This window comes from Heteronotia binoei, chromosome 14, assembly GCF_032191835.1.
Source record: "Heteronotia binoei isolate CCM8104 ecotype False Entrance Well chromosome 14, APGP_CSIRO_Hbin_v1, whole genome shotgun sequence".
NCBI classification, from domain to species: Eukaryota; Metazoa; Chordata; class Lepidosauria; order Squamata; family Gekkonidae; genus Heteronotia; species Heteronotia binoei.
In genome coordinates this window covers 18,992,535-19,020,300 of record NC_083236.1, presented here as the reverse complement: position 1 = coordinate 19,020,300, position 27,766 = coordinate 18,992,535, and the positions used below count along the sequence as shown (strand labels likewise).

General features: G+C 45.9%; 1 protein-coding gene across 1 annotated transcript; it reads right to left on the bottom strand.

The window, feature by feature from the left end:
* Positions 1 to 3,717: 3,717 nt before the first annotated feature.
* OVOL2 (ovo like zinc finger 2) lies at positions 3,718 to 26,669 on the bottom strand. Its single transcript, XM_060254269.1, has 4 exons — positions 26,431 to 26,669; positions 11,541 to 11,695; positions 7,269 to 7,458; positions 3,718 to 4,711 (listed from the first exon to the last, which is right to left on the bottom strand). The coding sequence occupies exons 1-4, from the start codon at positions 26,528 to 26,530 to the stop codon at positions 4,401 to 4,403; spliced, it is 756 nt and encodes a 251-aa protein (XP_060110252.1). The 5' UTR covers positions 26,531 to 26,669; the 3' UTR covers positions 3,718 to 4,400.
* Positions 26,670 to 27,766: the final 1,097 nt, after the last annotated feature.

The following is a 27,766-nucleotide window of genomic DNA, read 5'->3' as shown; positions in this document are numbered from 1 at the left end:
TTTGTAAGTTGGTTGTCTGTCTTGTTTCACCAGCCAGCTGGGGATGTGTTTGGGGGAGCGGAATGGGGTGTGGGATGGTGCCATGATCAACAGAGCGGGGGAAGGGGAGATACAGTAATAGGAGTAGAACAGGCCAGGCATGGGGAAGACATTTGCATGCTGTTGCCTCTTCTGGTTCTTTTTCCTACTAAGGTGATGCTGGCGACCGTATCGCCATCTGGCTGGGCTTGAATACCTTGCTTTTAAATGCCAGCTTAGTTATTGGGAAAGTGGTAGCCATCACTTAGTTATTGGGAAAGCGGTCAGGAGAGCCAGTTTGGTGTAGTGGTTAAGTGTGCAGACTCTTATCTGGGAGAACCGGGTTTGATTCCCCACTCCTCCACTTGCACCTGCTGGAATGGCCTTGGGTCAGCCATAGCTCTGGCAGAGGTTGTCCTTGAAAGGGCAGCTGCTGTGACAGCCCTCTCAGCCCCACCCACCTCACAGGGTGTCTGTTGTGGGGGAGGAAGGGAAAGGAGATTGTGAGCCGCTCTGAGACTCTTCGGAGTGGAGGGTGGGATATAAATCCAATATCTTCATCCGTGATTTAATTCTGGATGAGAGGGCCGCCCTGGCATGTATCACTGCGATCTTGTTGGGGGGCAGGCATATATGTTAACCTTTCCCAACTGTGCCCCGCAGGGTACTCAGTGATGCATCAGCATAGATCTGATGCGAGGAGAGGTGACGTTGCTGTGTGGATTCTATCCCCCAGGCTTGTTTCCCTGTCCAAGACTCTGCTGAGTTTGAGTGTGTGTATATCTAGCGGTGGGGATGTGAGACATGATTGAGATTCTGTTGGTGTACCACCCACCCTGCTGCCCAGCTGTTCCCCTTGCCTGAGCTTGTGAAAGTGGTCTCAGATGTGGCGTTGAGGACTCCTAGACTGACTGCCTTGGGAGACTTCAACAACCATGGCTAGGCTACCTTGCAAGGAACAGCTCAGGATTTCGTGTTTATTGACAACCATGGGGCTGCCTCAGGTAATAACAGGCCCCACATATTATGTAGGTCACACACATTGTCTGGTGTTGTTTTCTGGGCAGGAAGAAGGTGATCTGAAGTTGGGAGGTTGAAGATGGTCCCCTTGTCATGGGCAGATCGCTGCTTCCTGGGGTTTAGACTTACATATGAAGCTGCCTTATACTGAATCAGACCCTGGGTCCATCAAAGTCAGAATTGTCTTCTCAGACTGGCAGCGGCTCTCCAGGGTCTCAAGCTGAGGTTTTTCACACCTATTTGCCTGGACCCTTTTTAGTTGGAGATGCCGGGGATTGAACCTGGGACCTTCTGCTTACCAAGCAGATGCTCTACCACTGAGCCACCATCCCTCCCCTTACAGGGGTACCAAGACTCTGCAGGCGGGGGGCTCAGTTAAGGTGATCCACCCCGTAGCTGGATGGCTCCAATGGGTTTTCATATGACATTGGGGGATTTTCCTGCTGATGCGGTCAGCACCTCTGTCAGTGCCCTCTGGAATGAGGACCTCTGGAATGAGGAAAGGACCTGGACAATTGACATAATTGTACCTAGGTGCCCTCTCTGAGGTTGGTGTACTGGGAGTTCCCAAAGGTTTCATATCACCCCCCCAGGCTTTTTCAACATCTATAAAGCTTCTGGGAGAGGTCATCCATAGATGTGGGCTGAGTCACCACCAATATGCAGGTAACACTCAGCTGCCTGGACAGATCCCAGGGATGCTGCAGAAGCCACGAACAGATGCCTGGAGGCGGTTTTGGAATGCATTAGGGCTAACAAGCTGAAACTTAATCCTGACAAAGCAGAGATGCTGCTGGTGAGAGGAAGGTCTGACCCAGGAAATGGGGTTGCACTTCCCTTAAAGGAACAGGTTCATAGCTTTCCGGTGCACCTGGACATTCTGTTGAATAAAGAAGTGGCAGCAGCAGTCAGGGGTGCTTTTCGGGCAGCTTCGGCTCGTGAGCCAGCTGCAGCCTTTCCTAGACGGAAAAGATCTTGCCACTGCGTTGCATGCCCTGGTAACGTCTAGATTAGATTACTGCAATGCACTCTGTGTGGGGTTGCCCTTGAACGCAGTCTGGAAGCTGCAGTTGGTGCATAATGCTGCAGCTGTAGTGTTGACTGGAGTGAGTCATAGGGACCATATAACTCCAGTTTTGATCCACCTCCACCAGCTTCCAGTTTGCTTCTGGGCTTAATTCAAGGCGCTGTTTTTTGACCTTTAAAGCCCTGTATGTCTGGGACCAACATACCTTAAGGACTGCTTTTTCCATAGAAACCTACCTGCTCTCTCTGGTCATTCCCCGAGGCCCTTTTTCAGTTGCCGTTGCCATCTGAGGCTAGACAGGCGGCAACCCAAGAAAGGGCTTTCTCCGTTGTGGCATCAAAACTTTGGAACTCCCTCACATGAATACATGTCCATTAAAGTCAGTATTGTCTACTCCGGCAGTGTCTCAGGCTGAGGTCCTCCGCATCATTTACTGTCAGATCGTTTAACTGGAGATCCTGGGGATTGAACCTGGGACCTTCTGCATGCCCAGGAGATGCTCTACCACAGCCCCTCCCAGGGAGATTCGTTAGTCTCCTTCTATTGGTTTCTTTTGCGACCAAGTGAAGACTTTTTTGTTTCACCTGGCATAACCCCAATAAAGGCTGTTGGCCTTCCTTCTGTTTACATGTTTTTAATTGAATTTTATACTTTTAAATGAATTTTGTTTAAATGTTTTACATTAGCCACCTTGTGGACCCTGATTGGGTGGAAAGGGGCATAACAGTGTTTTAAATAAACAGTATCAGCACAACTCGCTGCGTGCATTTAAGGTGGGAGGGGAAAACCGACTGATGCACGTGAGCCAACTGGCTCTGTGTTTTTTGTCTGATTGACAGCCTGACCTCTGCCCTTGTGGCCCAAACAAACTGTTGTGTAACATGTGATCACCATGGGGAATTGCAGCCAGGCAGCAGCCACAAGTGCCCCATGGGGCTCAATTCTGAACCACGGCAGGAGCCCAATTCTGCTGAGCCACACAGCATGGAGGGAGGAGCTTCAGCTTTCCTTCCCTACATCTTTTTTCCTGATTTGAAATGGCCCAGGGGTGTGTGGGGGGGAGGGGAGTTCTTTGCCCCATTGGGGTGTGCCTCCTAAAACAGGATTTGTTATGAGGGCCAGATCTGCCATACATGAGACCTTGTCGGGCCAGGCCGTGTCGGGCTGGGTCATGTGTACTTTAAGATTAGGTAGCAGAGATACAAACTTTTTAAAGGATACAGACAAACACGATTAAAGATTTTTGAAAAAACTTAAGACATGCTTAAAACGTTAGCACTTGTTGGTCTTAAAGGTGCTCTCTTTATATTTCTCCCATGGGATTCAGGGAACTGGGCAAAGGAAGCTCTGGCTCTTTCCCTCCCTCCCTAGGGGACCCGGGAGCCTCAACCAATGGAGAAAATAGAGGCTTTGCTCTGTAGCGCCTGTGCAATTGAGCGAGCCTTGCAAAGCAAGCTGAGATGCAGAAGGAAGCAAGAGAGAGGAAGAAGGAAGCAGATGACAGCCAGTGGCTCGGGGGCCTGATAGGAGCCCTCCGGGGGCAGCATGTTTTACACCCCGGTCCTAAAAGTTTTGCCATTCCATTCCTAAATAAGGTATCTTGGAGCATTTTTTAAAAATCATTTTTGCTATGGAAGACAGTTGCGCTGTTCTTTACAAACAAGTTTCATTTTAATTAGTGTTCATTCAAGGCCCATTACCAACATCCTGATTGCATAAAATTCTCTGTTAAATACTTAGAGCCATTGGTACGGCTTTAACAAATGTGCTTGAGGGAGTGAAGGAATCATACAATATTCCGGTTGTGTAGACAGGACCATTACATTATGATTCATACTGTCTGTTCTTTATTCTTTAAATATATATATATACACAAAATGGGTAAGTTTAATTCTTCAGAAATCCTGCAGGCAGTCGTCAAGTAACTGTGGGTGGAAGCACTAGCTTCCTTTGAGAGTTTGTTCTTAACAGGCTTGCCTGGTTACCTGAGACTCAGGAGGGAGAACCTGGGAGTTGAGGGGTGAGGCTTGGCAGAGGGGGCAAGGAGGGCAGAAGGCAACATGGGGCAGTCCAGGGCAGCCCCTGCTGTACCTCATGCCTTGGAGAAGAAGGCATCTAGGAGACGGTGACAGATGGGCAGCAGAGTAAATCCGAAGCACTTAGGCCCAGCAGACAACGGACTGCCCCACCTCTTGAGGTTTTGATCTTTCTTCTGGAGACTCTCACCTGGAGGCAGCAACCCTGAAATCTCTCTTCAGACCCTGAGACCCGCTGACCCTAGCTCTGAAGCGTGTCCGTTTCAGTCTCTTTGAAAACTATAAAATCCCCTGCAGTATTACTGCTCTACCCTGTTCTCTTCTGGGCTCGTCTCCATTGGAGAAGTCAGTTTGTTTTGCAAAACGGCTGCAAGTTTTTTTGAAGTTTTCTTCAGGAAAGTGCTTTCAGGATGAACGCTGCCAATGTGCACGTACAAGTCCTCTTGAGTCGGGCCCGTGTAGCCACAGTCTTCACACACATATAATTTGTCTCGCCGTTGCTTGTAGGCATATTGTTGCTCCACCCCGTGGATTTTTTTAAGGTGCGATTCCAGGGAGCAGCGCTGGGTAAAAGCTTTGTTGCAGATCTCGCATTTGTATGGGCGGATTCCTACAAGGCAACGTTAGGCATTTAAAGAAACAGATTTTAAAGAAAAGGACACCCAGCATATTATTATTATTATTGTTGTTATTCTGCCCATTCCCCCATGGGAGCTCAGGGCAGAATACATCAATATAGAAAAGAATAAAACCACAACAGAACTACAATAAAATCACAATACAATCAGTTTCAGTAACTAGTTAATAGTACAGCAGGATGGTATAGTAAGATGGTACAGCAGTGTGGTACGGGGGTGGGGGGTGGGGGGGGGGTGGGCAACCAATCTAACAAGTATATGCCTGCTGCCTCATCCAAAAGCCTAGCAGAACAGCTCCATTTTACAGGCCCTACGAAAGGCTAACAAGCCAGGTAGGGCCCAGATCTCCATAGGGAGATGATTCCACCAGGTCGGGGCCAGGACCGAAAAGGTCCCGACCCCGGTAGAGGCATATATGGGGAGTGACAGTCTCGCAGGTATGTTGGTCCCAGGCCGCAAAATGCTTTGAACTCCTTATGTTCATCTGCAGATATCAGGACTGTGCATTTGGGTGGAAGCACAAAAAGAGTAGAGAATGCAGCTGGGCCCTCAGTTCAGCTTCTGGTATGTTAAGTCTCTGTCCTTTTGGTTACAAAGAGATGCTTGAAAGTGTTTAGGCAAGACCTGCAGTCTCTGAAGCCACAGGAGAAGGCTGAGATTAAGCGCCAGTGCTTTAGAGAGCTCCCTTCCCCTTATCAATGGCTGTAAAAACCATAAGGAAGTATAACAAAGGGTAAAAACGGCAAAATTCATTAGGCACAATAAGAGCATATGAAAAAGCTGTTCAGTTTGTGTAGTCTCTGGGTTTTCCTGATGCAGAGATGATTTTGACATTTTGCAAAGTTGTTTTTTGCTCCAAACTGGAGAGCCAGTTTGGTGTAGTGGTTAAGTGTGTGGACTCTTATCTGGGAGAACCGGGTTTGACTCCCCACTCCTCCACTTGCACCTGCTGGAATGGCCTTGGGTCAGCCATAGCTCTGGCAGAGGTTGTCCTTGAAAGGGCAGCTGCTGGGAGAGCCCTCTCCAGCCCCACCCACCTCACAGGGTGTCTGTTGTGGGGGAGGAAGGTAGAGGAGATTGTGAGCCGCTCTGAGACTCTTTGGAGTGGAGGGCGGGGTATAAATCCAATATCATCTTCTTCTTCTTCTCCTCCCTTCCTGACCCTAAGAGTCCCATGGCGCAGTGTTAAAGCTGCAGTACTGCAGTCCTAAGCTCTGCTCACGACCTGAGTTCGATCCCCGGCGGAAGCTGGATTTTCAGGTAGCCGGCTTGAGGTTGACTCAGCCTTCCATCCTTCCGAGGTCAGTAAAATGAGGACCCAGCTTGCTGGGGGGAAAGTGTAGATGACCAGGGAAGGCAATGGCAAACCACCCGGTAAAAAGTCTGCCTTGAAAACGTCGTGAAAGCAACGTGACCCGAGTCAGAAACGACTGGTGCTTGCAAAGGGGACCTTTCCTTTCCTTCTGACCCTGCTTAGCTTCTGAGATCGGGCTGGACCACATTGCCTTCCCTCCCCATCTCCTCCTTTTTAGGATACTTTTAAAACAGAGGGCTGGTGGTGTAAGTCTGTTGTGCCAAAATGAAAGAGAAATCAAACAACACCCTATTCTAAGGTAAGGAACAAAACTGGAGCTTCCTACAGCAGTCAGAAGCAAATGAGAAAACTACCTCTTACCAATTTGTTATTAAGACCTCCGTGTGTGTGCTGTGATTCTGTGGGAGTGTAGAAAAAAACTGCAGAGTGTGGTAATGGGGGCAGAAGGCACCATTCTCTGAACCTTGACTTTTGTAGCTGGGTTTGGGTTTTGTTTTCTGACACGCACGCATGCACACACAAAAGCAAATTTCCAGTCTTTATGGCTGATAAGATGTATTTGAAAGTATGTGAGCAGTGCCTTCTGCAATCTCAGGAGCAAGTAAGATTTAGGCACCCTGCATAGCTCCTGTCCTGATATCTGAACCAGACTGTGCAAAATAGCAGCATCTTGAACTTATTCAAATAAGGGGAAAGTGTGGTCAATTTGTGTAACTTTGCGCAAATCACAGAATGTAGATTGTCTGAGCATAGCTTATTTTGTTGCTTGCAAAACTAAGTTTGAGTCTAGTGGCAACTTTTAAGGTCAACAAAGTTTTATTCCTGGTATAAGCTGTCATGTGCATACACACTTGTCCAGATACACTAAAATGGAAGTTTCCAGTCCATACATATAGGCAGAGAGGTGGGGTTTCTTGTGTCTGAAGAAGCATACGTGCACACAAAAGCTTATACCGGAAATAAAACTTTGTTGGTCTTAAAGGTGCCAATGGACTCAAACTTTGTTTAGTTGCTTCAGCCTAACACAACACCTGAAATTGTTCCTTTCATAGAGTACAGCCTGCCCTGCTCACAATACTGTTTCTTTAACTGGACAATTACCAGTAAATTAATTTAGTGTAACTTGAGCAAATGGCTTATTCTTGGCTATTCACTCATAGATATTTCTAAAGGAAAGTCCAGGGTGTTTCTCATCAAGCGGCCTTCTGTATTACCTGTATGGGTCCTTATGTGCCTCTTCAGATCAAAAGTGTCATTGAATCCTTTGCCACAGAAAGTGCACAGGTGTCTTTTCACTTGGCTGTGGCACTTTACGTGGCGGTTAAGCATGCGCTGCAAGCGAAATTCCTTCCCGCATAATTCACAATTGTGCACAGAGGCATTACCACAGATGCCAGTGGTGAACTGCAAAATGGAAATAAACAGGAATTCAGACTTTTGAGATTCCAGAGTTAGTTTTGTCTACAGTCTACATGCAAGTGAAAGGGAAAAAAAAACCATGTTGTGGGAGACTATGAGCAACAAAAACATAGTATGAACTTGTTCGTTAGATTGTACAGACCACAAATTTATTTCTTGCTTCATCAGGGAATCTTGGCATGTCTTTCCGCCCTCCCTCTAGTGGCTTGGAGAATGCATTTAAAGTTAAACTAGCTTTCTTTCCATCTCTCCCTCCTCCTCCCTCTCCCCATCAATTTGCCTGCCTGCAGCTCTCAAACATCTGACATTTATTTTATGTGGCTCTTATGTTAAGCAAGTTTGGCTGCCCCTGACCTAGACAGTGGCAAAAAGAAGGGCAATCAGTGCTGTGTCATATGGACTTAGTGTGGTGGATGCCTCTCACACAATGCTGAGCCATACTTGTGACGTTCTTATTTGGCAATCTATACCATGGATATTGCTGGTGTGGCAAACACTAGTGCTGGAACAAGAATTTCAGCCAGCGACAGAACTGGGTAAATTCATCTATCATGGATTATGTAGACCGGGTCTGGAGTCCCTGTACGATGCACCGGTCAGATACGAACTGAATGTTCTTTTTGGTCCCCACGTTATGTGGTGCCTGGTGTAGATTAGGACCATGGGGCACATGATGCCTTCAGCCTCCCCTGGAGCTGTTTTCACACCAGAAGTGGTTTTGGAGAAAGCCACGTGTACCCTAGGGTATGCAGATGTCTCTCAATAGGCCAAACAGTGCCACTCTGGACTGTTTCAGGTCAGGAATATGACATGAGAGGGAAGGTTGAAGCATTTTTTCCACATGCATTGTGGTGCCTCTGAATTGGCCATCACACACACAGAAACTGAGAACCTGCCTCTCACATTTAAGTGTCGCACAGGATGGGAATCCCAGACTTAAGCTGTGTAGCTCACAGTGTATGCACTGGCCCTGGCAGAGCAAAACAGCTGGCCTTTCAAACACCTGTGCAACATCAATGCAAGAAGCCCGGCTGAACTCTACAGTGAATGGCTACTAAGAAAGTACCTGCAACATTCTTCTAATCACCATTCTAAACAATAATCATATATAAACATAGTAATGAGGAGAAAGAGGCAGCCAGGATTTGGGGATGTTTTCAGCAGATGTTTTTCAGCAGACGTACATTTTGACTGCAGAGATTATGAGCTAATGATTATGAGACAACATTCCTAAATCAGGTTAATGATCTTTTATATCACTTTAGATTGTGAGTGATCTCTGCAGATTAGCCATTGAAGAGACAACAGTTTAAGAATACAGTTATTCTACCTGGTGGAACTCTGCCAGAAAACATCCATGCCCTGTAGATTTGTTGCCTTTCTGCAGGGCATGTAAGGTGGAGATGTTCTGCCAGGCATTCGGCTGAGGACAGCGACAGTACAGCATGTAGTCTGACACTCTCGTACCCTCTTTTTCCCATGAGCCCCCTCCCCAGGAGGCCTGTGAAACTTGACCTTTTTTGCCATCTTGGAACAGACGCAATTATTGGTGTGTGCACAGTGTATTTTAATGTTTAATTTTAACTTTTAGCTATTTATTGTTACGTTTCTTCCGTTGTAAGCAATGTTCCCTCTGAGCTGTGGAGTCTTGTGAGCAAAAATTCAAGTTTGTGAGTTACTGGCATTAAAAGTTGTGAGCTGCTGCATAAATTAGTTTGCTCTGGGGCCATTTTTCCTGAGCTAAGACAAAAATGTGTGAGCCAGAGGCTAAAAAACTGTGAGCTAGCTCACATGAACTCAGAGGGAACACTGGTTGTAAGCCACCCCGAGCCCTGCTTGCAGGGGAAAGTGGCCTAAATATCTAATCAAATAAACAATGTATGATGGTGCATACAGTAATTTAAAACACTCGTCAGAGTTGTGCCTCTGAAGCCAGAGAGCTGGCGAACACCAATAGCTACACCAGATTGGACAGAATCAATTGACAAAGATTGATTTGACTCTCAAAAGCTTACATCCCAAAAATTTTGGTGGTCTCCAAGGTGCTAGTGAACTCAAATTGTACCAAAACATTAAATGCCAAGTTTGTTGTTCAGTTGCACAGTCGAGTCCGACTCTTTGCAACCCCAGGGACAAAGTCACACCAGGCTCTCCTGTCTTCCACCATCCTCCGAAGTCTGCTCAAATTCGTGTTTGTTCCATCAGTAACGCTGTCCAGCCATCTCATCTTTTGCCGTCCCCTTCTTCTTTTGCCTTCTGTCTTTCCCAGCATCAGAGTCTTCTCCAGTGAGTGCTCCCTTCTCATTAGGTGGCCAAAGGATTTGAGCTTCAACTTCGGCATCTGACCTTCCAGGGAACAGTCAGGGTTGATTTCCCTTAGGACTGACTGATTTGATCTTCTTGCAGTCCAAGGGACTCTCAAGAGTCTTCTCCAGCACCACAGCTCAAAAGCATCTATTCTTCTGCGCTCGGCCTTCCTTATGGTCCAGCTCTCACAGCCATACATGCCAAGTATCACCCCCTTGAAAAAGTGAAATGGTAGCAGTACAGGGTTTTTTAATGAGTCAGGAGAGAAAGCCTGCTTATAAGTGTGTAGGAATTTGGGCTACGTATTCTCAGAGGCTGGGCCTGCCACCACAAAGCCCAACACTCATTGCCCACTGGTTCCAAGCTATGTCTCTTCTCTGGTGAGTGAAAGATGCTATCTATACCTTAGAGAATGGAAAGTTCCTTATGCTATCTTTTAATATTGTCCCTTTTATCAATATGCTAGATGATAATAATAATTCAATTTGTGAATCGCCCAGTCCCTGCTACTATAGGGCTCTGGGCAATGTACATAAGGCTAAAAACATTTACCAGATAAAACAGCGTACATAAAAACAGACAGCAAGTGCCAGCCACTCCACAGGCAGCACGGAAGGGGAAGCAGATATGAGGAATAGTAGAGGGTACCAGCCAAGATGGAACCAATTGCTGTCGTCAACCAAAAGCCTGGCGGAATATCTGCCTTGCAGGCCCTGATGAATTGCATAAAGTCCCACAGGGCCCTGATGGAATTTGGCAGAAACTTCCACCAGTTTGGAGCCAGGACCGAAAAGGTCCTAGTTCTAGCTGAGGACAGCCAGATACCTTTATGGTCAGGGACTACCAGCGAGTTTCCTCAATCAAATTGCAGACTTGTACACAAAAGTTAAGTGTTCCAAGGAGCCCTAGAACTCCTTGTGTTATTTATTTAGATGCCACCTTTCCAGATAACCTGCTTCATGTGGCTTGGAAGCTTAGCTGGAGATCGTCACAGAGTGGTCGGTCATCTTTGCTGTAAGGTCACTTGACAACCGACATTGCTAATCTCTTGCAATTTGCAGACACAAGAGAACACCAGCTGTGTGTACCAAGCCACACTCTCTCTTCAAGTGTGGCCAGCAGGCCAGGACAGTGTTGCTCATAACCCCTGTGAGGTCGCAATCTAACATAGATTTAAGCCCATGTAAATCCAGTGGCTTCAGGTGGCTCAACCATATGTTAGACTACAGCAAAAATATCAGAGTTCTGTGGATGGATATTTCCAGTCACAATGCGGGCACAACTCCTTCATCAGATACAGCCTGGATAGTTCCCAGACACAGTGCAGCCTGGATTAATCACTCTTTTTGTTCCACTGATTTCAGTGAAACAAAGTCAAGAGTGTATTAAATTATCTCCATTCGAAATAAATGGAACCTAACAATGCTGCATCGTGCCAGCAATCAGCTCTCTCTCTCTTTCTGTTTACCTGAAATACTACCGAGCAGATCTTGCTGGGAGTTGAGTCATAAGACCAGTTTGGCGTAGTGGTTACCAATCAAAAACAGCACAGATCATCACTCTTGGCATTGCAAGCCTGCAAACCACTGTGCCCAGGAAGCCATGGGCTGGATATGCACAAGCCTGCTCCTCTCTGCTCTGCCAAGATCACAGGGAAATCAACGTGTGGCAACTTTAACCAAGTCTCCAGCAGCAAGGGAAAAACTGTCCCTAAATGCCAGGTGTCTACAGCCCCAGGAAGGACTAATCACAGTCTGCACCTTGATTTTGGATCTGACTGTGGGGTGGGTCACCGCCAAGTCCAGAAGTGTCTCCTCTGCTGTGGATTCAGGGGCAGAGATGTTGGCCGTCTCCGTGTCCCGGCTGCTGCTGCTGTCTTCGCTGCGATAGTTCAGGAGAACACACTTTATCTCTCCTGGAAAAAAAGCACAAACTCATGAGCTGATTGGCAGGAACATGAAGCATTCAAGCAGAGTACTCCTGCCTGATCCCAAGGGCCCAGGATAGATAACCTTATGCTAACTATTCTAGCCCGTCTCTGGCCATGAAAAGTCAGTTTGAATAAAAATATCTTACAATGTTTCTCAAAGGTAACACAAGTTCAGGCTTTGGAGAGTTTCATAGAAGAATTGCAAAACTTAGTGGCCAACAAGAATGCCTCTCTGTGCAGCCCCTGACTTGGTGGATAGAAAGTTATGCTTTGGAAAGAGTGTTTCTAGTGAATCTTAAAAGCCATGTTGAAATATATGAGTACGGGTGGTACGCTGGGCATTTAGGATTTCATAGGTGATTACCAGTACCTTGAATACTGTCCCAGAGGCAGTATACATAGACAATGACGTATTCCTGAAAATTTGAGGCCAACAATTACCAGCGGAGGTTCGAGCCCTGCGGGACTATAATCAGTTCCGCAGGGCCTGCAAAACAATCCTTTTTCAAATGGCCTACAAGATTGAATCCTGAAGTGACACCTAGCCATTTTATATACACTGCCTTGTATTATAGCACCTTAACTGTAGTGGTTTTAATTAATTAATTTATTTATTTAATGTATTTTATTGTATTTTATCGTATAATGTATTTTACTGTAATCATGGTACTTCCATGTCTGTGAGTTGCCCTGAGCCTGCCTCAGCGGGGAGAGCGGGGTATAAATAAAAATTATTATTATTATTATTATTAGCAGTATTTTGTACCAGCTGAAGTTTCTGAATTATTATCCAAGGACAGTCCAACTGAAAGCACATTACAGTACACTAGCTTGACAAACAGGTAAGTGAGTATCTCAGAGTCTACATCAGTGTAAGAAAGCTGTAGTAGAGTTGATGGAAAGCATCCTTGGCTGTCAATGTAGCCAGGGCACCCAGGCTGAGGGCACATCCAGTTATCCCCTTCTGTTGAAGCAGATTCCACATTCCCATCGTCAAGCACAAGAAGGAGGTAAGGGCTGCTTCAATGCAACTCTTTCTTTAAAAAGGGGGAGGGGGCACAATCCAGCATAACAGTCACATTTATTTCAATGGGAGATTACTGGAATCAGTAAACTGAAAAGAGTTTACCTGGTACTGGATTGCACTGCTACTCAAAAGGCGTAACCACATGCATCTTGTAGGGGGGATATGAGAACAGAAGACTAGGTTCCTTCCTACACTTTGCCTTGCTCTGGAAAGCATAACCTGATGCAATGTTTTCCTGTTTCTTTTTCTATAGGCATTTTCTGTAGAGGAAAAAGCATAATGTCTAAGCCAGCCCACTCTCCGTGCTTTTGATGACGTAGTTCAACGGCAAGTGGGAATGTTCCCTAGATGAATCTCCATTCGAGCACATATTCATTAAATGGCTTTAAATTATTCTCCCAATGCATCTACAATATAGGAATTGCAGAACACACTTGCCTATGTTATAGAATGGTTGCACAGGTTACTGAGATGTACAAGGAACCCTGTGAACATTTGAAAAGCACTACATATTCCAAGTGTTGTTAGTGCTTTAGAATGAAAATGATTATTGTGTGAATAGAGGACTGTCCACAAGGCCTAAACAGTGCAATTCTTCTTGCAGCTTGGTGTAGTGGTTAAGTGTGCAGACTCTAATCTGGGGGAACTGGGTTTGGTTCCCCACTCCTCCACATGCAGCCAGCTTGGTGACCTTGGGTCAGCTGCAGTTCTCTTGGAGCTGATCTCTCAAGAGCAGTTCACGAAAGAGCTTTCTCAGCCCTATATACCTCACAAGATGTCTGTTGGGGGAGGGAGGGGGGTTGTAAGCTGCTCTGAGACTTTGAGTGAAGGGTGGGGTATCAATCCAATCTCTTCTCTTCTTTACACAGAGAGTGATTAAAATGTGGAATTTACTGCCAGAGGATGTAGTGATGGCCGCAGGAATCAACACCTTTAAAGGGGGGATTAGGTAGATTCATGGAGGATAAGTCTATCAGTGACTACTAGCTATAGTGACTGAGGGGAACCTCCACATATGAACATATGAAGCTGCCTTGTACTGAATCAGACCCTTGGTCCATCAAAGTCAGTATTGTCTTCTCAGACTGGCAGCGGCTCTCCAGGGTCTCAAGCTGAGGTTTTCACACCTATTTGCCTGGACCCTTTTTTGGAGATGCCAGGGATTGAACCTGGGACCTTCTGCTTCCACATTCAGAGGCACTAAGCCTCTGAATCCCAGAGCCAGGAGGCAACATCAAGGGAAGGTCTTGACTATTATGCCCTGTTGTTGGCTGTTCAGAGGAATTGGTTGGCCACCGTGTGAGCCAAGATGCTGGACTAGATGGACCACTGCTCTGATCCAGCAAGGCTCTTCTTATGTGGAGCTGGTTCCAGACTCCACCTCCAAAAATCTCTAGGTATTTCTCAACCTAGAGTTGGCAGCCCTACCTATAGGGGACAGCCGAATATTGGCTGAATGGCTATATTATAGATAGGTCATCACCCCTCCCCCCGGTGTCATGTGATCTTGAAGTCCACTTATGGGACACCACTCTCTTAAATCTGTAGTTCATCACTTTGTACAGAGTCCCTGAGTCCCCCCACGTTGCCCATTATAATTGTTCATCACTGATCCTATGGCTGCTTCCAGGCAGCTCTCCAAGATGGGTGGAGGCCAAGATAAACCCCTGCTCAAAGTGCAGTGCTGGCCATGAGTGATGTCTACAGTAAGGATGACACATGCAGCAACAAGTGTGCATCCAATTGCTCTGTTGTGGGGTCACCAGTCATCTTGTTTGACCCTGGCTCTTGCAGTACTGCAAGCTGCTTAACAGAAGCTGTATTGGAAGCAGTGTTAGGGAAAAGCTGTATTTGTTCTGCTATCTCATCCACACAGCTTTCAGGGCACAGGAATACTGCAAAAGAACAAGAGAGCTGGCAACGCTTGGGGCTCTTTAGCTTGGAGAAACGTCAACTGCGGGGTGACATGATAGAGGTTTATGAGATTATGCATGGGATGGAGAAGGTAGAGAAAGAAGTACTTTTCTCCCTTTCTCACAATACAAGAATTCGTGGGCATTGAATGAAATTGCTGAGCAGTCGGGTTAGAACGGATAAAAGGAGGTACTTCTTCACCCAAAGGGTGATTAACATGTGGAATTCACTGCCACAGGAGGTGGTGGCAGCTACAAGCATAGCCAGCTTCAAGAGGGGGTTAGATAAAAATATGGAGCAGAGGTCCATCAGTGGCTATTAGCCACAGTGTGTGTGTATATATGTATAATTTTTTGGCCACTTTGTGATACAGAGTGTTGGACTGGATGGGCCATGGCCTGTTCCAACATGCCTTCTCTTATGTTCTTAACCCCCTTCACCTGACACTTTCAGAACTCCATCTCTGATTGTACTCAATAGATGCTTAATGGGGCCTGGCAGACAAGGCTCTGTGTGGGACTTTTCAGTGGGAGGGAGCTGAAAAGATCCTCCAGTGGCTGGACAATTGTGCTCCAGAAATGTTAAGGGGCAGACTCCTTCATCTGCCTGATCACACTGCATGATAAATCTTGAGGTGAGATGGAGAACAAGGACTGCTGGGATAATTGGCACCAGCCAGAAGTAATCATCCTCATGAATCTAAGGGAGAGGTGGCTGGATTGGAAAGTGCTTGGAATGATTAATGGAATCTAACGCAGCCATGACTCATGAATGACCAGTGCCTCATCATAGGGTCTGACAGTTCAAAATCACATCTGTGCCTGTGCGTGGAACTCTTTCCTGGCCTCTCTGGTAGGTAACCAAAGCAATATATAACCTCTGCCAGGACGCCTGTAATCTAGATGACAGTATTGTATGTCCCTCAACTCATGTTCTACACACCATGAAAACACACACGGGGACTTTAGGACAGCTTGCACAAGCCCAAGCAGGGTTGCCACTGCCAGATCTTGGTTGGGAAATACATGGAGATTTGGGGGTGTAGAGCCTGAGGAGGACAGGTTTGGTGAAGGAAGAGTATAATGCCAGGGAGTCCACCACCCTCCAAACCAGCCGTTTTCTCCAGGGGAACTGATCTTCGTCATCTGGAGATAAATTTTAACAACAGGAGATCTCCAGGTGCCACCTAGAGGTTGGCAACCTTATACAAGACATACTGAAAAAAACCGTGAAAAGTTATCAGATCTATAAAACGTGTGCAAATAACTGTTATGTATAAAATAATATTTACTATTAAGAACCCATAAAGTTATGAAGTAAATGGTAGTTGATTTTATATCAGGGGACAGTAAAGCTACACTTTGTAGGCCTCTCTGGGGCCTGCCAAGCAGTGTATCTGATGCCTAGTTACTATCACCAAGGGAATGGTGTTCTCTCTGAAGTTTCCAGTGAGTGTCTTATGTCAGTGTGGGACAAAAGGATTCAATCACTTTTGATTGGTCAAGTTTATGACTGGTCATTTATGGATGTTTCCATCATTTTCGTTGGCCTTTGAACCAATGAGACAGCAGCCTAAAACTTAATGATTGGTCAAACAGTGAGAGAGAACAGAAACCCAGTCTCAGCCTAGTCAGTTTGTGGTTCAGGGGATATCAGCGGAGGCAAGAGAAAGAGCTGAAGAAGAGGACAGCAGTGTAAGACTGGTTTCATGGTAAATCATGCGATCTGGGGGTGGGGTCAACTGAGAAGAAAGTAGAGGTTGGATGGAAAAGAGCCCGAGTGGACTACCAGAGAGGCAGAGTCTTCTAGGAGCAATGCCTTGGTGTTCTCATTTCATCATCCAGAATACCCTGGCCAAAGGAAAATCAATAGTTTCATAAGAATAAGGGAAGAGTCCAGCAGCACCTTTAAGCTTTTGTGTGTTATACACACACTTCTTCAGATACAATGAAATGGGAGGAAAGCTTTGAATTTATAGACAGGGCTGAAAAAAATGAATTAGCATAAAACATGATGTAGAAATTTTGAAACAGCAGGGACAAGTCAAGTGCACAATTAAAGAGAAACAAAATTTGACGCAGTAAATATGTCAAAATAGGAGATAAGTATGTAAGAGAATCTTTTCCAATTGTGGGAAAGTTAACTTTATGATGCCCATCTGTCTACATGATGTTATATGCATTTTTTTTCAGCCCTGTCTATAAATTTGAATGCTTTTCTCCCACTTCATTGTATCTGAAGAAGAGTATGTGTAACACACGTAAGCTTATACCTTGAATAAACTTTGTGGGTCTTAAAGGTGCCACTGGACTCTTACTTTATTCTGTTGCTTCAGCCAAGCATGGCTCCCCACCTGGATCTGTCTTCATTAACAGTTTCATAAGTGTGCCAATGTCTTCAAGATACCATAGAAGCTAAGGAAGAGCCAACCAGAAGGAAGACTTCTAAAGAGCACAAGCAGAATTCTTTGCATACTGACTTGGGATGGGGAAATACAGAAAGAGACAGTGGCTATTTGATTGAGGCAAGAATTAGCATAGGGATTGCTATGTCTTTATGGTTAAGAAAGGAAACAGAAAGTGTACCCACATAACAAATGTCCAGTTAAATATTCTTATAATCCTGGTACTTGTTCTACTTCAGCCTCAGCGTCAACGTAACTTGTGACGCTAGGATAATCATATTGTTTAACAGGCTCTGGCAACTATTTTGGGGATCTAGAAGCCAGTCCATAAATGTAATAGCAAGTTGCATTTTTCAGCCTGTAGGTTTCATATTTTAACAATAATGGTTGTTGTTGCTATTTCATTATAATTTTAGACTGCCCTCCCCCCTGCCAGGACAGGTCTCAGGGTAGTGTACAATATAATAAATTCATAACATATAAAATGTAAAAAGTTTAAAAACAATAAAACACACCAATTAACCTAACAGATGGTGCTAGAGACCTCATTTTCTAATCATTGCTACAACAAAACCTAATCCTAAATTCTTTTTGCAGTTTTTCATAATTTTAAGTGTAATATGTAAATAAATATGGCGGTACTCTTGGTTGTCATCTCCACAATGAAAGGCTAACCTCTAACCCAAAATAGCACCCATTTTTTTTAAAAAAACAAACTTTTTAAACAAAAAACCTCCCAGAACTGTAAAGCAATCAAATAGGAGCCAGGGAGTTATAAACAAATATGCCCAAAGGGTTGCTAGTATTCAAAGACGTTATTCTAGCTGCTATACTGTAAAGCTGACTATTAGGTGCTGCCAAACCTCCACTACTGATTGACCCCCACAAAGTTTTGCTGCAGGCTTATCCCATTAAATGAACTTTAATTATCAATGATGGTTGGTTATTAATTAATATTCGCCAGAGCATCTATAATGCTTAAAAGAAGCCATGTTGGATCAGGCCAATGGCCCATCCAGTCCAACACTCTTGTGTCACATAAGAACATAAGAGAAGCCATGTTGGATCAGGCCAATGGCCCATCCAGTCCAACACTCTGTGTCACATAAAAACATAAGAGAAGCCATGTTGGATCAGGCCAATGGCCCATCCAGTCCAACACTCTGTGTCACATAAGAACATAAGAGAAGCCATGTTGGATCAGGCCAATGGCCCATTCAGTCCAACACTCTGTGTCACACAGTGGCCAAAAACAAACAAAAAAAACCCCAAGTGCCATCAGGAGGTTCACAAGTGGGGCTAGAAGCCCTTCCACTTTGCCCCCCTTTGCTTGTAACGTTTCTGAAAGGGCTGCATCATCGACATGCAGTGAAAGTTTAAAATTCAACTCGCCCACTTGAACAGGGATATTTCCTTTCTCCTAACCAGATTGGTTAAGGGTTCAGTCCCCAGGACTAATCGCAGAGGAGACAATGGAGAGCCAAGCCTAGTATCTATGGCACTATTAAGCAAGTGTGAAACCTGTCCATTTAGTTATTGTGGTCTAGAGATTCAGATAAATATAACCATTGTTCAGACTTGCCATCAAAGTTCAAATGGTCAGAATATGTTTTATATAGCAAAAGAAATGTCCAAATGACATACATTACACTCCAATGCAGAGTTACTCCAATCTAAACTCACTGAATTCAATGGGCTTAGACCAGAGCAAATCTGCGTAAGATTGCATTGATAATATGTATATTACAAGAGACGTGTGTTTCCACAAACATGCTCTACAAGTATATTACCACAGGTACTATTTTCACATCTATTTCCACAGCCACAGGTATTTTAAAACGTACTCAATAGGAATCTGGCATTCATCCTGTTTTGATGGCAGCCTGGGCCCACACACATATCTGGGGCCAAAGGTGATCAGAGAATCCAGCAGCCAAGTGGGCTTAGGGAGATGAGGCTGCAGTGGTGGCAAACCCAGAAGGATAATACCTGTGACAGATTACTAAAGCCTTTTGTAAACTGCTTGTATATTAATTTAATAATACTAACCAATGTCCAACCCAAGCGGGATGTTAGCCAGTCCCACAAATCCAAAACGCAATATCCCACTTCTACAAAATATTCTTCAATCCAGTTGAGGTGGGTACTGTCCCTTTTGTTCAACACAGAATCGACATGATAGGTCAAGGCAGCTGCTCTTCCAATAGTACTCAGTTCTCTGATGCAAATAATTCCATGTTGGAATGCATATTCCTTGTATCAAATCTCTTATAAAGCCAAAAATATGCAACAGGTAGCTGAACACCTGTTTCAAAGGTCTTTTCTTCAGGCAAGGGATTGTAATCAATAGATTAATCAAGATCAAAATACTTATATTACTCATAGTAACTCTCCACTGGGACATGAAGTCTTCGCAAGAAAAAAAAAACTCAAAAGGAAACTCAATTTCAAAAAAATTTCAAAAGGAAATGGCTCAAGGCATTCTCTTGGAGAAAATGGATGCTTTGGAGGGTGGACTCTATGGCATTGTGCCCCACTGAGGTGACTGTCCTCCCCAAGTTCCATCCCAAAATCCAGGAGTTTCCTAACCCAGATCTGGGAAACCCACCCCCACTCCCTGCAGATAGCCAGAGGGACCTGGCAACCCTAAGAAGCAAGGTTCCTGGGACTGGGGTAGTGGCTCTACATGCCTCAGAATGTGAACCAAAGTTAAGATTACAGCCATTCACTAGTGATTCTGTGGCCATCACAGAAGAGGAGAGGGCGGTGGCCCTTCTCCAAGAGGACAGCACAATTTGTCTTTCTGCAAAGAAGCAGTTCTTTTATAGTAAAAAGCTTTTTTTTTAAAGAAAATGCATCTAACAAAAACCTTAACCACACTCCAGATTTAAATAACATTGTATCATATTATATATTTTCAAAAAAAAATCAGTCTTTTGTAAATTCTTTCTGCAAATCTTTCTTATTCTATAACCAGGATCCAAGTAGTCCTTCTTTTAGACTAAACCATACTTTAAAAAGACCCAGAAATTATAATAAGGGCACACTTTAAATATGTCAGCCTACCTTTACTTCTAACAAATGTGACAGAATAAAGTGTATATTCTAGTACCAGAGACTAAACTTGTACAATTTGTCATAAAACTCTCACTCAAGAGCCTCCAAAATTCAGACAGATGAAGACCGCACACTGCTTTAAGAAAAATCTTTGGAAGAATGCCTAACTCTGGTCATCAAACGATACTGATAAGAGTTAATAAAATCTCCACTAAAGATAGGTTTACCAGCAGTAAATTCCTCAGTTTAAAGCCTAAATAATAAGGCTTCCCTTTCAAAGAGAACATACATTTAAATAAAAGTAAAAATTTTATCAAGTAGATATCCTTCAACTATCATCTTTCTGCCATTTTTAATAGTGTCTGTAATTAGAAATGTGTTATTCTTGACAATAATGGGAACTCATCTTTTTATTATGAGGTCAGAAACTGAAATTATGAATTCCAATTTCAGCAGCTCTAAAAATCTTTTATCCTCTTTTCTAATTTGCGGTTCTTGTGAAAGGCTTCTATCTATTTGTTCTTTTTTTTTAAAGCAAGATTTTTTAAATCTTGTATTTGGTCATTTTAGTCCTCTCACATTAAATGTTAAAGTTTTAATTACATTGCTCAGCCAAAGAAATAAAAAGGTTCTTTAAATAGAAGTCTCTGTGCTATAACCTTTCTAGTTCCAGCGAAAATTGTTTCCTCCAAATGAGACAACAACCATTGAGCATCACTGAGTTAAAACTGCCCAGATAAAAATGTATCTGATGCTGCCTCATGTTTGTCTCATGTGAGGTGGGAATGGTGATTTCAGGCAGCATTTCAGTCTAATTTGTAAATGGCAATGAATCACTATTTCTTTTCAGACTGCAGCATGAAGGTTGCCAACCTCTATGGGATACCTGGATATCCCTACACTTCTGCAGCTGATCTCCAAGATCAGTTAGCCTGGAGGAAATGGCTGCTTTGGAGAATGAGGATCCTCCCCCTCCCAAACCCACCCTCCCCAAGCTCCTCTTCCAAAATCTCCAGGTATTTCCCAACCCAGAGCTGGTCACCCTACTGCAGCATAGTTCCCACCCACCCATGCACATTTTTTTTCTTTTAAAGTTTTTTTGCACTATTATCACTATTCTTGTTTTATCCATCAGTTTTTCTTCTTTCCTCAGAACTCAGTTCCTTATGAATGTGACCCATTTATGGCCAAACTAAATGTGACAGAATCCTCATGGATTCTATTAGTTCAAAATGCCATGAGGCCCCAATCCTAATTGGGCCCACATTGTGCTGTTTTGGCACTTCAACATGGAGGGAGGGGACACAAGATCATCCCAACACACCGTGCTGTGGGCCCAATCAGGATCATGCCCTTCCAGCATTTAAAAATGACTTGAAAATGGCAGTTGTGGCAGCCATGAGGAAGCTGTCATGTCCAGTTTGGCCCTGCGTGGTGTACTGGCTTCCTGGCTGCCAAACTGAAAAGGGTGGAGAGATTACCAAAGAGAAGAAGGTGAGAGAGGGGGGTGCCTTGGTGACTTTTTAATTAACAGTCTGCTGCAACACAACAACTATGATTAAAACAGATTTTGAAAAACTCGGTTTAAGGCTTCATTAAATACAGGAGGACAGCATACTCCCATTAAGATGCGTGAAACTGTTAAAAAAAATCCTAACTTCAGAAGCCAAAGGAAGTTACAGAGCCCATATGAAAGAACCCAAATAGTCTATTGCCCAGGACCAGTGCCACCACATCACCGGACAGGGTGTCTCTCTAATGTGGCTGCAGCTGCTGCTAGACTCGGGGAGCCCCCCCACCCCACCCCAAGCCACTGTCATTGCCTTTGCAGTCAGAGCCACCCCGGATGATGCTGGGGGCAACTGGGAAGGCTGAGATGCCAGGTTCTTACCTGTTACCTCAATGCCACCAAGCAATCAGGCTGGACCTGGCTTCAAGAGAGCCTGCAGGAGCACCGTGCAGTTGCCTTGCATGCCCACAAGAAGCTACAGCCCACGTCAACCTCAGAGGAGGCCAAGGCATCATCGAGGAAACGGCTGCCATCAGCCCATATTGCCACTGCATCTGCCCAAGCAAGATGGCCTCCTTGAAGGGGGCGCGGGTGGGACAGGGGTGGTCCTGGAGGGTGTGCAGCCTGCTCCATCTAGTCTAATCACCCAATGGTAGGGCTGTCAACCTCCAGCTATGGGCTGGATATCTCCCAGAATTACAGCTGATCTCCAGACTACACAGATTGCTTATTTGTTTATTGAATTTATATAAAATATTTATTCCAGTTCTCCTGGAGAAAAGGCTGCTCTAGAAGATGGATTGTATGGCAGGGGTGGCCAAACTGTGGCTTGGGAGCCACATGTGGCTCTTTCACACACATTGTGTGGCTCTCGAAGCCCCAACTGTCACATTGGCTGACTTGGAGAAGGCATTGGTCTCTTTAAATTACTTACCCATGCCAAGTCGCAGGCGGCTTGGAGAATGCATTCAAAGTTAAAGTCGCTCTCTTTCTACCTCTCTTTCAGCTCTCAAACACCTTATGTTTATTCTATGTGATTCTTACATTAAACAAGTTTGGCCACCCCTGCTGTATGGCATAATACTCCTCAGCCTCCCTAAACCCCACCCTCCCAGTCTCCATCCTCAAATCTCTGGATATTTCCAAACCCAGAGTTAACGATCTCACTCAAGGGCAAGGGCAGCTGGAGATGGGGGAGCAGCTCAAGACCAAGTATAAGGGAGAAGGGAACATCCAACACCCTTCAGTCTACGACAAGCCAGGCCACCAGGTGCTCAGACAACTGGGAGGGGATTGGAGGGTTGTGGCAAGCGGTGGGGTTGGCTAACCCTTTAAAAAAGGGATCCTGGAAAGGCCAAGGAAGAATGGTGGACATTGCCCTGGAACTGGAAGAGCTGCTGTCCCAGGAAGCAGAAGGGATAAGGTGGCACAACCCCTTTCCCTTCCCATTCTGCGTCCCAAAGAGACCTGCTGGCAGTGCTGAGCAGTGATCAGTGTTGAAAAAGGAGAAACATCCGCGTGGATACAGCTCATTAAGATATCAGGGTGGAGATATTTTAAAATTAAAATCTCATGATTGTCAGCAATCACCTTTCCCCCATTCCACTGGTTTTGCGAAACAGCATATTTGATCTAGTTAGGGTTGCCAACTTTCAAGTGGGGGCTGGAGATCTCCTGGAATTACAACTGATCTCCAAGTGCAAAGATCAGTTCACCTGGAGAAAATGTCCGCTTTGGAAGGGGGGCTTTATGGCATCACACCCTACTAAAGTCCCTTCCCTTCCTAATCCTCCTCAGGGTCTACCCCCCACATCTCCAGGTATTTCAGATCTGGCAATCCTATGTGGCTAACACATCTCTGGATTCACCTGCCTTTTTTGCAGCTGTACCTCCTATTTCAGAGGCTGTCTCTGTACCAAAGGACGCAATATTACAAATACATCTGGTATTATCTTACACTGTCTTCCACAAACCAACACTGGCAACTCCCCCAAATGCAAGGGCGTTTCCTATTCTCATTTTGAACCTCCTCCAGTTGTCGTTCTAGCTTACTCAGCTTGATCTACTGTTTGTTTCACAAGATTTCAATCTCCAATCCTGATTTTAGTGGTTTCTCCGAGTTTTGCTGATTTTTCTTCTATATCTCTTTACATTTATTGGACTAAGAGTCAGAAGGCTCAAGGTTGTATCATTCCATTTACCTTTGATCTTTCTATTGTGTTAGTCTTATTAATTCTAAAACTTATAAAACTCTTGCTTTCCTTTCCCTGTTTGGTTTATCCTCTCCTATAATTTTGATTTCTTCAAACTATAAAAATTTAAAGGAACACAAACCATAAACATTCCTTCTCCTTTGAGCCTTTAGCACGTTTTTTGGGGGGGGTATGTGTGCCATGGAATTAAAATAATTTGCTCTTCTTCCTATTTCTATTTTCCATGGAATTCTACATACTTAGTCATATGGTCTTTTTTGGGTGCCCTGTTGGCTGTGTGGCTAGAAAAATGTTCTATGAAATATTCTAGCTTTACCACTGTTTTCAGTCTTGCTTCTGGATAGTTTTTCCTTCTTCCCACCCCTGGCCACAAGTAAGGGTGCTATGGTATGTTTGTGACCACACCAGGTTGATTCACCTGTCTTTTAAGGGAGGCTGACATCATGGCCCAAAACTCTCCCCCCCACCCCATCTGTTATCTGCAACATCCAGCCTGAGGAAGACTTATTGTGAACTCAAAAGCGTACAAACTGCTTTGTGTCATTTCTGTTGGTCCTAACAAAAAGCATTGTATTTACTGTGCATTGTTTTTTGTGTTTTGACTTTTGGACCAGCATGGCTGCAAACAATTATCATCTGTCATGGAGGTGGGTTGCCACGTATGGTCTGACTGTTGCTTTCTATGATTTAACAACACATTTTTATTTTGAGGGGAATTTAAACTCCCCAATGTGTTTTTTTTAAAGGCTACCAGGTTTTTCTGTAAACCTGAGGTGTCCCACAAGTTTGCAGAAACATGTATTTAGAGTCAGTGTGGCCCCCATCCATGGATTTAGACATCCACAGGTGGGGGCCACATTTGAGAAATATTATATAGATAAGTGGCTGCCCCAAGATCCAGTCACTCTGTTCAGGATTGAAACACATGTTTCTTTGAAAGCTGTGAATGCAAAGGACTACTAGATGGTGCCAACAGATTGCCAGAATGCTACAGTGCCACAGTAATTACGGATTTTTAAAGAACGCCGTCCGTAAGTCCTCTGGCAGCAAAACAAGGAAAGGGCGCATCTTCCTGTCCACACTGCATTCTTTTCAGAAAGATCATACTAAATTAGGTTTGAAAGAGAACATCTCAAAGATTGGGGAAGTGTGGAAGGGAACATTTAGAGGGCTGTGTTGTTTGGATTCCCAAAACAGCACCAAATCCATGCAGTTTGGAAGCTAATGGAGAGAAAAATCTGGGTATAGCTACCACCCCAGACAGAGGTGGCTTCTAAAAGAAGAAAAGTAAGGGGATGGGATTTATATTGGCCAGTGGTGCGTAATAAGGTGGCCAATGCAAATATCCTGACCTCAAAGAAATCAAAGCGGGGTGGCAAAGGATGCCATGGGGGTAGGGGTGATTCTGGGGTCAGGGCATGGCACAACTTCCAGAAACCATAATGTCCGGACAGGGTCTTTCATGCCACTTCTGTTCTCTTTGCTTCTCATTTGATTTGCACTTCTACAGTACGGAATTTGCAGTGGAGCCCATGAATGTGAATTGGCATTCTTGGATCCCGTTATACCCAGCGATCCTTCAGGCATCTCCCATAGTTTCCAATGGTTTTAGTATTCCCCCCCACCACCAAAACTGCAGCTCCATACCAGCCACCCTCTCCTCCCCTCCTGCACACATTTTGCCTGCACTTCAGGAGGAGATGAGAGCTCCGATGTGATGCACACAGGTGTGTGTGTGTGAGGGGGGGGGGAGTTCCCATGTGCAAGAGTTCCTGTCAATCCAAACTTTGCAGTCAGTCAGTTTATTGCGGCTCAGTCAGTCAGACCAAACTTTGCAAAACTTCATTGGAAAACCGGTAGGTGAGCCAATGTCACGGCTCCTGCGTGATGAGTGCGTCTGGAGCCCCATCTTAGGTTTGCCAACTCCAGGTAGAGAAATCTCTGGAGATTTTGGGGGCAGTTCTGAACCCCGAGGATGACAGGATTCAGAGAGGGGAAGGACTTCAGCGGGGTATAACGCCACAGCTGGCGCCTTCTGAAGCGGCCACTTTTCTCCCAGGGAATCTGGAGTCAAGCTGTAATTCCGGGAGAGATCTCCAGTCCCCACCTGGAGGTTGGCAACCTTCCTGCGGGACTTTGATCGTCCGCTTAACCCCCCCCTCCTCCCCCCATGCCGATCCCCGCCCACGCCCTGCAGCCAACGGGACCCGCGTCTCTCCCCGCCCTCGCCAGCTGCTCCTGCTCCAGTCTGGAAGAGCCGGTTCTACGCTTGGGGAGAGGAGAGCAGGCAGCCCGCTTCGAATTCAGTCCTCTCGCGGCAAAACCCGTTAACCTGGCTAAGCCGCGGGCGGGCTGGGCCCCGGGTGCACGGGACGGCTCGGCGGCGTCACGTCGGGACGCGGCGCGCCTCGTGGCCCGCGGGTGGGAGCGCCTGGAGGGGGGCTGCCCAGACAGCAGCCGCGGCCCCCCTTCCTTCCCTCCCCCCCCCCCCGTCCGGGTGCCTCTGAGGGCGTGCAGAGCGCCTTCCCTTCCCCTCCCGTCCTCCCTTCCGGGGCGAGGCCGTCGAGGCGGACTTTGCCCTGCTGCCTTGCTCACCGGGGACGTAGGTGTCGGCGCGCTCCTCGTCGGGCAGCTGGTCCCAGCTGCGGCTGGCGGGCAGCGGGCTCCTCCGTTTCACCAGGAAGACGCGGGGCATGGCGGGGGCGCCTCGGTCCTCCTTCCCGCCCGTCGAGGCCCGCCGGGCACGTGCTCCAGCCTAGCCGCCCAGACGGCGCGCGCGCGCCCTCCTCTCCCCTCCCCGGCCCGCCTGCTGCTCCTCCTCGCCGCGGGCGCCCCCTCCGGGCCCGGCCCCCAACTTTCCTCCGCAGCCCACCCGCCCGGCTGGCGAGCAGCAAACTTGGCCGCCCGGCTGGCTGGCTGGCTGGGCGAGAGCGAGCGAGCGAGGGGCGGGGAGCATGCGTGCTGCAAACATAACGGTGTCAACAAGCCTTCCTACCTGTCGGACCGGTTGGAGCAGCTCTGCTTTGTTCCAGGCCCTTCCTTAGGCATGAATGTTTGCTCAAGAATGTAACGTTTCAAAATTGGGGGGTGGGCGGGGGGGGGAGAGGAAATCCCAAGTGTAGTTGGAGCCTCAGCCAGCACCCCCTCCCTCCAGGAAAAGGGGGCTTGGCTCACCTGTGCATTGAGGAGGTTCTGGGCTGAGCTGCTTTTTCCTGGCAGGAGCAGGGCTTTTTTTTTTTGTAGAAAGTGCCCAGCAGGAACTCATTTGCATATTAGACCGCACCCCTGAAGTCACCATTGTTGCACGCAGGGCTTTTTGTAGAAAATCTCAGCAAGAACTCATTTGCATATTAGGCCACACACCCTGACACCACTATTGTTGCACGCAGGACTTTTTGTGAAAAAAAATCCCAACAAGAACTCATTTGCATATTAGGCCACACCCCCTGACACCACTATTGTTGCACGCAGGACTTTTCGCAAAAAAAAAATCCCAACAAGAACTCATTTGCATATTAGGCCACACCTCGTGACACCACCATTATTGCACGTCAGGGGGGATTCTGTGGAAAAATTCCAACAAGAACTCATTTGCATATTAGGCCACACCCCCTGTCACCAAGCCAGCCAGAACTGCGTTCCTGTGTGTTCCTGCTTAAAAAAAGAAAGGGAAAAAAAAGCCCTGAACAGGAAGAAGAACTGCAGTTTTATACCCCGCTTTTCTCTCTGAAGAGCCCTGTGGCACAGATTGTTAAAGCAGTACTGCAGTCCTAAGCTCTGCTCATGACCTGAGTTCAATCCCCGCTGGAAGCTGGGTTTTTCAAGTAGCCGGCTCGAGGTTGACTCAGCCTTCCATCCTTCTGTGGTAGGTAAAATGAGTACCCAGCTTGCTGGGCAGGAAAGTATAGATGACTGGGGAAGGCAATGGCAA